Here is a 12,496-nt window from a genome sequence, read left to right as displayed (position 1 = left end):
TCGATGCTATATATATATATATATATATATATATATATATATATATATATATATATATATATATATATATGCCATTTGCGAGGTATTGGAGCCCTGAGTGATGAATGTAGTTTCCCACTTGGTTGTTGCCTGTCTAACGATGTGAAATCATGGTAATACCGATGGTCGATGTTAATATCAAATGTACATATTTATGAAGTGTATTATACTTATATAATAATGATTATTAAGAAATTTTTGCAGTAAAGATAATTAAATTCCTCAAACGCAAAAGTCTGTCTTTTGTCAATTCATTGGCTATATTGTTTTTACTAGATTTCTTATATTCAATGTGTAAATTGTGTCGAAAATCTCTATCTTTTTTAGTCTGTACCGGTAATTTAACTTAGAGCAAAACATTATATTTCTGTTATGGGGGTTACGTCACACACACGTCTCCCATCACAAGGGGAAGTTGTGCAAGTTTTTTTTTTTTTTTTTTTTCGAATGTAGTATTTGGGAAGTCGCATACGACATTACAGCCTCATCAGATTTGTCCTTGGCGTGACATTTACTGCAGGTTTAACCGAACCACTACAAATTGCATCTTTCGTTTAGGTTATGCCCACGACCTGGAAGCTTTTAGCCAGCTTATTGCCGTTTGTTGCTCTCGTTGTCTACTATCCTGCCGTTTCTCCATTTACCGGCAGGAATGGCTCTTATCTCGCAGCCTTGAACGCTACTCATGGTACCATGCCCATTGTCCCAAAGTGCGATTCTATTTTTTCCAGAAATAGCTACCATCTCGTATCCTTCTTTTTCCATTGGCAAGCAATCATTATCAGCAGCCATTACTGCAGTTCATACTCTTTCTGGCATCGCTTAATAGTTCCGTTCAATTGTATTTTCATTAGACCTGTTTTACTTTCTAAGTCATTATGGCTGAGTTACTCCGAACTCAATAACGGCTGATTGATCACAGTTGGCCAATGAAGAGATATTACGCTGGTCTGCGTGTGGCTTGGGTTAAATCGCTGTATGTTTTTGATCCTCGATGCAAACATTGCTACGATGAACATCGTAAGTGTTCGCCTAAGACAATCTATTGTATCTGATTTATTCTACAGGTACATGGTACTTTTCTTGGCACAGCCTCTCATAAGCTCTCTTGAACAATACAAGAGGCTACCAGTTAGGTTCACCGGATCTTAGGCCTAATAATACCACCGTTTTATCGCACATGAGTTCTACGCTCGCGTCACAATATCTTCGCATGTTAGCGTTAAGTTTTCGGGCATCGGTCTCCGTCATAGCTTGGTCGGTAATGTATTCACCTGCTAGTCTTTAGGACACGTTGAGCTCTGGGTTTGAATGCCGGCATAGACGCACTTTGTTCTGTGCTCAGAGTCAGCTATCTGATGAATACCTAACGGCGATACCGGACGTAAAACACTAAACAATGCGAGGCCTTGGGATGGCCGTGGCGCCTGCAGCGCAATATCCTGTTCATTGTTGATTTATGTCTCTTTTTCAGCCAGTGGAAGCGCCACACCAGTCATAAGTAATAACCCATCGTCGAAGTTGCCCAAACAAAGTTGGTTGTGCCAATTCAGCGTCCGATATCTGTACCGCCGCTATCGTCGTCTTCACCGCGAAGATAGAATACTCGTAGGTGTAGTAGTGCTACTAGCCGACACAATAGGGCCAAGAGACGGAAGCCGTATTTGACACAGGGGGCGGATGGTGGAGGTCGTGTTAAATTCATTATTCGTGGCAGTAGTATAACTAGTAAAATTGCAGTGAAGGCCGTGGAGGAATCCAGTCGACATTGGCCTATTTTTCATTCTTAAACTTCGCATCTGGAACACGAAAATGCTATGCAGCAGACACGGCAGCCTTCGGGCGACTAAGGGACTTGAGGCGGCGACGGAAAATTGGCATGGCATAGAAGGAAAACGATTCAGAAAACTCGGCTAGAAAAAATTAAATCTATAGTGAAGTATGAAGTCTTAGATGATTCTGCTATTCGCTGGCGTTTTGCCAATTGGTTACACTATCAAATTTCAATTTTTACGTTTTTTTTTAACAGTTTATAATAAATAAATGGGATTGACTGGTAAGAGAGCGTGTCTGATGAGCTTGGTAGAGGGCAATACTTGAATGAATCTATTGACGAGGTACGTAATTTGTATGTGTTGACAACACGATGATCACCAATAACAACCACATCCATTAATCGTAGCAGAGAGAAGAGCGACTTATTCAAATTTTACAGAAAGCCAATAGGGTAATAGTTACTGAATCTTTACATAGGCCCTTGATAAGCATAAGCCAATGATAAAATTAGTTTCTTGGTAATTAAACTCGTGATCGTTTAGAGTTTGTCACACGTATTGCTTCTTCATATCAAAACGCCCTAGAATTTTATCCCGTACGTACAAACACGCCTCTTGAACAGCAACTAATTAGCTTTTACCTATACGAGCGTTTTCTTTCATGGTTTCTTTAGATATCTAAATCGATGGATAGAACAGTCAAACCTATTTGTATGTATATCACCCGATACCCACATCTAAGTAAGTGCTTTACACATATCCTCCAGAGAGGGGTCGGTGCTAAACCACCAAAAGGACATACGCCGAGGCAGTCCTGTTTATACAATAAAATAATTAGAATAAACCCTCCGAGATAATACATTTTATGGTTGTATGGAGAGAATATACACTTTTTTTAGCTTACTTAAGCTGGCTAACAGTGAGCCTGAATAGCTAAAAACTTTAATCACTGTAGTGTCCTAGATTTTTTCATTTCATTGCTGCGTTCCTATTAACAAGGCAAAACATCTCAAGATCAAAGATATTGTCGATATTTAACTCTATTCCTATAGGTAATGGGATATTACATTCTCCGCCACTCTGTCAACCCTATTTGTAAGAATATGCATAGTTCAGATGGCCTATTTCAGTCTCAGATACGTGCACGAAGTTGAACCTTACCATGTTCCTCAACATGCAAGAAATTTCGTAGAAGCGATATTTGGTAACTGCATGAAAAAACATACTATATCTTATTAGTCTTAGTGTTATTTATAAATAGAATATTTGCCCGTACATAACATTTTCTATTCTAATCTATGCATATAGGTATATGTCACACGCAGGGCATATGAAACTGGTTATTGCAGAGTTGCATTACATCGCCAATCGCGTTTCATGGTCGTATTTTATTTTCTAGTAGTGATCTCTGAAGTGGAGACATAGAACACGATCGTGAGCATGTCAGAACTAGTTCTGATAGCTGTCTTCTTTTAGGTTTGTACAAATAAAAAAATCGGTATAAGCTACATGAGTCAATAACATACATGGGTCAGTTGTAATACGTCAATATTTAGCAGTTGCGTCCTCATACATCTATAGAGAATTGAACATAAATAAAGGTCGCCTAGAACGAGCGAATCATCTGGCCGCTATCATCTTTTCAATTTCGACTAACAAATGATGTTCTGAAGAGGTCTTGGCTAAGCAAGCGTGCCTTATGGGAGAGTGATTTATGATTTTACTTGATTGTTACAGCCAGAACAGAATGTTGGTTGGCAGGTCTGTTAGCTCCAGTGGGGTTACAGGTACAATGGTAGCATCGGCTTGTGACAAATGTGAGAAACAAACAAAAAAGCATACCAAATACCTAAATCAAGCATAAATGCCCATATAAAACCCGTAACAATAGCATATTGATAACAAGTCTTTACTAACGTACTTACGAATTAGTAACCAAACAGACTTCACCGCCATCATTACGTTATTTATCGTCGCTGTCCTGGCTGTTGATATGCTGAAAGGCCTATTGTCCTGTCTAAGCCCTTCACCAAGCTGTTCGTTGTGTTCCGCATATCTCAGCATGAATCGCTATTATAGGATGCACCAATAGCATTAGCAAGGGCGGACAAATCAGTAGGGAAACCGAAGGCTGACTACGCTGTTTTCCCTGTTAGGCCACTACATATTACCCCCGACGTATTTACGAGTCAGGAACCCCAGCGATATGTTTCTGTTTCCAGGTGCGCTGATCCACTATGCTCAACACGGCAGACCTAGCTATGTTAATGACAGGCCAACAGGCAAACACACAAGCGGGCCATTACCGCGAAAGGCACCTGCAGCGACGTCGGAAGCAGACAAGGTAAGGCAGAGTAGCACCGCCTACGAAAGAGATTGAGAAACAAGGGGAAATAAGAGAAAAGTGAGGCAGAAAAGTGCCCGTAACGACTGTATCTGTCGGGGTTATTACTGTTGGTGCTAGCGTTAACGTACTGACGCTCCCATTGCCCGAGTAGTATTCACGAGAAGCGAACCATCATTGGCATCGATGGCTGTGCAGTTAGGAAGTGAATCTCGCCTAGGATAGATGAATAGGCGGTAAATAGGTCATTATGCCTGCATACGTTTTCATGTATAGGCATGTTCTTGTTGTGTGTCATCGCTTTATGCATAACTGAAAACGTAGTTTTTGGAATGAGCAGGGATACCCTACGGTGAATGCCACATGCTGCGAACTTAAAGCGGTCCTTGAATACGCCTCATAGAACTGTTTTAGACCAATTACCTAGTCAACGGCGGTAAACATTTCAATTTTGCGAAAATCCTTCAAAATTCGCACCTTTCCATCGACACGTCATGTTTATCCGTCCTGCAGCCAAACATGGTTTTTTACATCGCTCGTTCACTATAGTTACCGGTATTTTTTTTTCGCTGCCTTTAGTCGCTGTGCCGCTATGATGCTACAATGCTGCCGGCACTACGGCTGAGTGCGATTGAGAGTGTAGATAGACTGAATCTTTCCGTACTTCGTAAGCTGGAAATGAGGCGCTTGGCGCTTCAACTGAACCTCATAGGTGCTATGCCGTCCTGGGCTAAAGAAGAGCCCTTCCGCCAAAGAGGCATTAGTATCGGCCTCGTCAGCGACTCTATTACACAGCAACGCAAACGTGAAACACATAGCAATAGCAATGAGACACGAGAATGCTCCCAGGTGCATCAGTTGAAGCGCCAAGCGCCTCATCTCCAGCTTACGAAGTACGTAAAGATTCAATCTACACTCTCAATCGCACTCAGCCGTAGTGCCAGCAGCATTGTAGCATTATGGCGGAGCAGCGACTTAAGGCAGCGAAAAAAAATACCGGTAACTATAGTGAACGAGCGACGTAAAAAATCATGTTTGGCTGCAGGATGGATAAACGATTGTGAGTCGACAGATCTGTGGTTCTCCTGTGAAATAAAGTGTGCCAAACTAAAATGCAGGCACAGCTTTTAGTCTCAGGCAGTCTTAATGAGGGTTATCTTACTATGGAGAACCCCATAGAAAGCGCAGGAAATTAAAGGTGGAACGCCGATCTCTCTAAAGACTCACCAAAAGGTACAGCAAAACATGATGTGTCGATGGAAAGGTGCGAATTTTGAAGGATCTTCGCAAAATTGAAGTGTTTACCGCCATTGACTAAGTAATTGATCTAAAATAGTTAAATAAAATAAAAAAAAACACGACAAAAGAAAATCAACGCAGAGATCGCAGAATTACCAACACAGCCATTGTCACTGGTAATACCACTGTTTAAAAGCCGCTCGACTAGCTAGCTGAGCTTAACTCGAGGCCGGAATATCTGTTCTTGTGCTCTTGGCCAGGCAATAAGAATTTGATCTCTGGTTGAATGAAAAGACGGGAAATTTAATAGCAGCGGAAGCCGAAACAGCAACAACAACGACGACAACAACACGTCGTACGTATTTACGTTAGGCCCCTACATGGTCTACATGTACGCCTGTACATAAGGTATAGTAACTTCCACGTCATCCGTCCAGTTGCTCGTACTATTAATAGAACGACACTGGCGGGTCTGCGCCTTGCAACAATAAGGATGTCGCTTTTTAATGCCCGCCGTCCGAATGGCTTAATAATACTAATATTCACTGCAATAGCACACCTCAAAAGGCGACAGAAGGGGTCTTGGGCCCTGCCCTTCATATATTGTCCGTCAAGACCCGTCGCTCAGCAAAGCTCCTTTCCTCGTCGCTTATAGCATAATTGTATGTGTATATGACCTTATATCTGGGATGGGTCATATCCGTGCCTCTTCCAAAACAAAATCGGCAATAATGATACAGTGCTTCCCCTATTATTGTTGCTGCTGGAGCAATTGGGCGTGGGAAAGTCAACTGCGCCCGGATCCGTGGACCAAGCGATTTGCCGACTGACCGAGCGAAACTAAAATCGACGCTACCCTCTTCTGCGCCAAAGGGCGCGACATTATTGGAAGAACGCTGTGTCGTAAGTAAAACTGCAGAAGTTCAAGATCTCGGCGGGAATGAGCGTTGGAACGCCCGGATCATAGACTGGCATTTTCATTTCCGGAAGAGTAACATCACCAACGGGCAGTGTCTTCTTCGTTGCCGTCACAGCTACAGAGGTTGCTTTGTTTCTTTGACAAGGAGTATTCTTGCCAATGTGGCCTGCCGAGGCCGCCCGTAACAATGATTCCCATCCCGGATAGCTGGGTTTGGGTCTACCTCCATGCCACCCCGTGCTGGAAGCCGCTGTTGGTGTTATCGCTTTTACTCCCAGTTGAAGGCCCAGTACGCAGCTTGTTGTCTGCCACCGTCACTATGGTCGCCTTAGCTAGTCTCAGTGCCGTTCCTGCTTGCTGGCCATGCCTTTGAGATACTTTATGTCTTGACTAGGCTTCGTTAAGCCGTTCGACCCCTGTCGTCCTTCGGCTGCTCTACCATCCGACGAGTTTGCTGCCAGCTTGCCAACTTTCTTCGTCTTTTTTCGAACTTCCCCCACAAGGACGATGAGTGAAGCCGATAATGGGAATAAGTCAGTCAAAACGAGGGAGCGTGCGTGATAGCGCAAAAGATGTGGAGAGACTAAGGAAACAAGCAATGAAGAGGGCTATAGACCGAAAGGGGCCGTCGGAGGTTGGGGGCTGAAGAGAGGCAAGGCAACTACCGCTGGAGCTTCTTTTACTGTAGCTGTTGCTATTGCAACGAAAGGCACCGGTTAATGCCGATCGTGTTGGCATCGACAAGCTACGTCGTCCTCAGGGCTGAAGTCAGCAGGCTTCGCTGGCGCTGCTGCCGCTTATATTGCTAGCCCCCTCAGGCGTCGCGGGGATCGCCGTCATCTCCGAAGCAACCGAATGAACCGGACCAAGCACACGACCTCCCGCTTCCCATCACCACTGCTGAGTAAAAAGCAGCTGCAGCAGCCGCAGCGTAAAAGAATCTCGTTCGAGCCAAGAAGATGTCCATGACAGCATCCACACATAGGCATCGCAATTGCCTACTTTCATGATGATAAAGACACACTCACGCACCATCCGTACAGAGATACATAAGCCTTGGCGAACAAAACACTTTGATATATGTCGGGAAGGACGACATCGACGATGGGGGCTACCGACGTAAAAGATCAGTACTTTCAGACTTTTTCTTAGAGGAGCTGTGTCTACTAGTATCTCGCGTCCATTGACGCTTTGTCTGGCGTTGACTAGAGTATGCTATTCTATAAAAGTCGTAAAATTTGGCTTTTGCTGCCACTACGATTACTGATGCTGCAACTATCGCTACTTCAAAAGTTATTGAAGTTAAGCCTACGGCACTTCTAAGAGCCGACGACAAACCTCCGTCTCTTAAGCATAAACTCACGTTCTTTCCATTATCCTCCACGGAGTTCACTACGAGTTCATGACCCTCAGAGGCTTCGGTAACGGAAGGTAAGGCTACAGGTCTTCTGCTATTCCTGCCATCTTTTCAACGGAACGTTGCCACAAACTAGACCAAAAATAATTATCCGATCTGGACTCCTATCAAGCGAACACTAAGGCCGATGTACTCAAGCGCTGAACCATCACGCGCGGCTATTAGTTAGACCTGAGAGAGAAACGAAGTTCTGAAGATTGTTACGTTGATTAGGACGACCTGCCATTTGCGATGGGCCTGTTCGGGCCAGGAAGGTGAAGCAGCATTGAATAGCACCTAAGAAAGCGCCGGAATTTGGCAGTAGCGCGATTGTCAAATTCGAAGTAAATTAAAGGTGGGGTTAACCCGTGAAAGGCCAGTGTATATACGAGAGATATAGGCTAATCCGTCCTCTGTAAGTCCATATCTGTAAAACGTATGTGAATGTTATCCTCCCCTTACACCTTCCCCGTTTCTTTCATAACGAATGTGGGCAAAATCGTAGCCAGAAGACGGAGGCAGATCACGAAATGAGGTCCAGAAAAGAAGAAATCATCGTATCACGCTTTTTTATTAACCCGTTTTTATCACACTTTCTTCAAGCTTTCTCCAACCCCAGACATTTCGCAGTCGCTGGTGACCGGCCGACGATGTGACTCGTGGAAGTCGAAATCGTCGCATATGGGTCACTACAGATTATTGTTATCCATTTCGAAACGCCAAAAGCTGAGTTCTAATATGTTCAAATCTGTCGGTGTCATTATTACGCTAACCTCAACACGCTACTAGGGAATCTAGCAGAGTCGAATGCTCCAATTATCGAAATCTCGAGTGAAGACTAGCGTTTGCATAAAGATGGTCAACGAATCTTGGCAGCTGGCAGTGAAACTCTCTCTTTATTCGGCAATGTTAAACCTCCCAGTCCGACGCAGACGGGAGAATCTCGCCCGTCGTTGCATACGGATAAATCACAGTAGCACTTAGTCAAGCCGCGTTGAGCCAGGAAGTCATGCTGGACCAGGCCAAATCTGAGATTGGTTTGGCCCGCTAGGTTGACAACGTCGTTGTCGTCCTCTTCTTCTTTGCTTGTGACGGCACTCCTCGTGGTAAAAAAAGACCAAATTGGAATATGTCACCCACATCTTACAGGGATTCGCTTTTGTACCCACATTAGCCAAGTACCCATAGGCAAGCTCCTCTTCCTCGTCGAAGAAGCAAGCACTTAATAACGTTTGCGAAAGCGAAGTGCAGCTCCGTTAGGGGCGCGACTGTTTTTTCAACGGCTGCAAACAGCCGACGCACATGAGCCACCGAGCCAGTTTAGTCCTTGCTGCCGCTATCGCCGACCCGAATATTCGTCGCAGTTCTCTACGGCCCACAATCGTCGCCATCATCTTGTAGCGGCGGTCGTCTTCTTCACCAGCTCCTACTTCTGAGCCCGTTCAACTCAGCTCTTTTGTGCAGCTCTTCTTTTTGGCACGTGCATCGTTCGCCTTTTACTTATCAAAACACCAGCGGTTTTTATTCACAGGAGGATTAGACTGGATTACGGACGTATCGCTGACCGGTCACGTTATTGCGCTAATTAGGACAAACGGAAAATGACATAAAGATCAGTTAGAATGATTTAGCTGATCTTCTTCATTTTTTGCAATCTTCAACATATCTAATATGATTTTCTATGTAAGTACCGGTCAAAACATACCGATGCAATTATCATAATGTGCTGAATGGCTCACAGTGATGAAGCCTCACCTAAACGAAGCCCTTGAAGATTAACTCAGTGGTAATGTCTCCATTGGCTTATATACTAATGCCGAGATAAATTCATTGTTTGACGAAAATTCGGCAAATAAATATATGGTATTTGCCTTGTACCCAAGTAAGAATTTCAACTGCATTAATCCAACTACCATAGAGAGCTGCATATACTGCTTTGCTGGTTCAGTAGCCGGATTCATGTGTGCCTTTGGTTATCGTAGGTTGGAATCAGCGCCGCAAAAAAGTTTCTGATTCAGTGAAATTTACTTGTAAAAGCATGTAGCTATTATGAAGCAACTATAAAAAGTACGTATTTTCTACACAGATGAAGTTCGATTACGGCAAAACGTTCGATTTACGCTGTCTGAATACGCACGTGTTCTAGTTGATACTATTCCGACAGTAGCACTAGGTATTTGGATAGGGAGCATGTATGGGCGCTTTACTCGCTAACCACATCGAAGGTGTCTTTTCTAGCTTTCGAACAACTCGTTACTATATGAAGTTCGATATTTACATAAGCTACGTTTCTGCAGAAGTGCGTATACCAGTATCAAGAGGATAGTCTGAAAAAGCTTTCGCTTCGTCTAAGTGGTCACGGCCGATGTATGTTCGACACTGTTGTGAGCGCGAAAAGGGTTCTTTTTGGAGAAGCTCTGTAATCCCTGATAATATCGAAGAAGTTGTGAATGCACCCCGACGCCGAAGGCATTGCCAGGCCGTGTTCAATGCATCCTAGTCCTTTTGTTGCGTTACGACTTAGCATTACATTTTCGTCGTATAGCAGACCTAACTACTACTGTTTGTGCCGTAGGAAAATATTTATAACTTAATTGGATGGTTCTCTTGGGCGACAGCTGTCAGTAGTCCCGAGTGGCTCGCTGCCCAGCGCGACGATTGTGATATGTACGGTTGTTTCGTACAGATAAATGACAGCTAGAATCTCGAGCTATATATAAATGTATCCTCGTCTGCAATACCCTTGAAGCAAACCCCTGGCAAAAATATTACGTATATATAACGATACCTGTCTTCGTGGGGGTGGTGCACTGGCAATGTGTTTGCCTACTAGACTTAGAAGTACAAATGTCGGTGTAAGTTCGTGACGGTGTGTAGATATATGATTCGGGTTGGAAAACCGTCTGACGCAGTGCTTAACGGCGGTATTGAGCCTAAAATTCAGACCACTTCATTTACGAGATCTTTACGAGGGAATTGATAGTAACTGAAACAGTTCCATTACTGTTAGCTTTTGATCAGGAGGCTTGTATGTCTAATAAAAGTACAATGCAAAATGCAGACGGAAGTTCCGTTAATGAGCATAACTGTATTAAGTTAGTACGATACAAAATTTGAAAGCAGCTTAGAAGAATCTGACCAAACTTGTTTCGTACAAATAGCCAATGGCTTCGTAAATTGTATCGGATCTTTCTTTTTAGTTTTTTTCTGCGTAGATGTAATCGTAAAAATTGTGTGAAAGGACATTGATCAAAACAACAATATAGAGACCATATTTAGGGCTCACAGTATATTAAATTATTTCTGAGGGATGAAGTAGTTCTTGATGCATACTTAACATATTCAAGTGGTTGTCAGAAGGATTTTACCTCATTCGTAACGTTAATCTCAGCAAACGACATACCATCCTACCCAGTTTCTCATTTACCTGTACTTTGGCAAATTTTGCGATCTGTTCTTCAGGCCTATTATCAACTACCGGTATCCTGCCTGCACATTTCTAAGCATTGACGAAGAAGGCCACGGCAAGGTTCAAATAACCCAAAGCAAATCCCATCCTGCTGTGATATGTTGCGTGCACTAGCCGTGTTCTCAGGGGTCCAATATATCTAAATCCAATGCAGACGTGAAGAACACTGTATGCCAGACTTTAGTCGATGAATTTTCTATTGGTGAGACCGAATCATTTTTACTGTTTCTAGCCCGCTGTTGCGGCAGGGGGTGTCTGCTTGTCATACCCCTACGATTTCCCCTTCTAACCTCAGAGCCCTACTAAAATTCATGCAATGTTCTGATTGAGCTTCTAGCGCGCAGTGAACCACTCGAACCTCTGTTTCACTTGTAGCTACTGGAATCCCTTATTTTTTCCAGGCCACCCACTCCGTGTGATTCGATTTCATGGTTCACTTCACTTTTCTTGCGTTTTCAGGTCGTATCTTCGTTTCTGGATTTTTTCAGAGGTCTCCGATGCACACTAAGGATAGTCGCTTGGTAAGAAGGCTACCGTTTACTAAACTAAGCAACGATACGGTCTGCGATAACAAAAAAACTGGAAATAGTAACTAATTAGGACAAACTATTATAAGAACCTTCAGAATATAGTCGACAAGAATAGGGTTAAGGGAGAAGCCTACTTTGCTTTTAATTTAGGTCGCAGCTAACTGCTCATGATGAGTACGCACCTACTATAGAACAACGATGGATAATAGGTTTGAAAAGCCGCTAACACAGTCTGTATTAATAGTAAAGCAAAAACAAAAAAAAAAAAAATGTTTACACTTGCGGAATCTTGCACATGATTAGGTAACCCCGTATTTCAGAGTCTGTTTTCCGCTCGACTGATCGAGATAGCGTTAGGCAAGGAGAGCGGTCGCGGGAAAAGTATCGTTATTTCTGTAAAAAGGCCTTTGAATCACTTTAGGGGGACGCGTTATTTACATAGCAGCTTCGTTCATCATTGTTTAGAAATGAATGCGTGAATAGACGAAATTTTATTATTGCACGGTTGTACTTTATTCTATGATAGCTAGCAAGGTCACAGGAATACGAGAACAGATAACACGCGAAAATAGCTATTTGAGCTGAATAACTATTTCTCTATCGTAACATATACTCTCAATACAGCGCAACCAGCGTTGCCGCTATTGTTAGAATGCCGTTTAGGCTACACAGCTAGCCAAACGCTAGTGAATAGAAAGTTTGAGATAATACTAAGGGACTAAATCACGAAACATCCTCTAGGGCATTAATTAGCCCTTTGCAGTGATTACATGCCCACTTTTAAC

The 12,496-nt window shown here is 43.2% G+C and overlaps 2 protein-coding genes across 10 annotated transcripts in view; one reads left to right on the top strand and one right to left on the bottom strand.

Annotated features, from left to right (window-relative positions):
• The window catches only part of LOC111255482 (band 7 protein AGAP004871-like), a 376,186-nt gene extending 372,112 nt beyond the window's left edge, over positions 1-4,074 (bottom strand). The window contains exon 1 of the mRNA XM_086975383.1: positions 3,740-4,074. The gene's annotated coding sequence lies outside the window, so the exon portion shown is untranslated. The remainder of the gene's footprint in view (positions 1-3,739) is intronic.
• The window catches only part of LOC111243159 (uncharacterized), a 34,325-nt gene that overhangs the window by 10,083 nt on the left and 11,746 nt on the right, over positions 1-12,496 (top strand). For 7 of the 9 annotated variants that reach the window (XM_086975488.1, XM_086975505.1, XM_086975490.1 and 4 more), the window contains 4 exons: positions 1,514-1,647; positions 4,037-4,158; positions 11,175-11,241; positions 11,641-11,702. In XM_086975488.1, coding sequence (XP_086831614.1) covers positions 4,052-4,158; positions 11,175-11,241; positions 11,641-11,702 — 236 coding nt within the window. In that variant the 5' untranslated portion in view covers positions 1,514-1,647; positions 4,037-4,051. The remainder of the gene's footprint in view (positions 1-1,513; positions 1,648-4,036; positions 4,159-11,174; positions 11,242-11,640; positions 11,703-12,496) is intronic. The other 2 variants (XM_022788288.2, XM_086975512.1) reach the window with 2 other exon arrangements.

Source organism: Varroa destructor, unplaced genomic scaffold (genome assembly GCF_002443255.2).
Source record: "Varroa destructor unplaced genomic scaffold, Vdes_3.0 BEIS01000001.1, whole genome shotgun sequence".
Taxonomy (NCBI): Eukaryota; Metazoa; Arthropoda; class Arachnida; order Mesostigmata; family Varroidae; genus Varroa; species Varroa destructor.
Note: the sequence above shows the minus strand (reverse complement) of the source record. Positions and strands in the feature narration are given on the sequence as shown.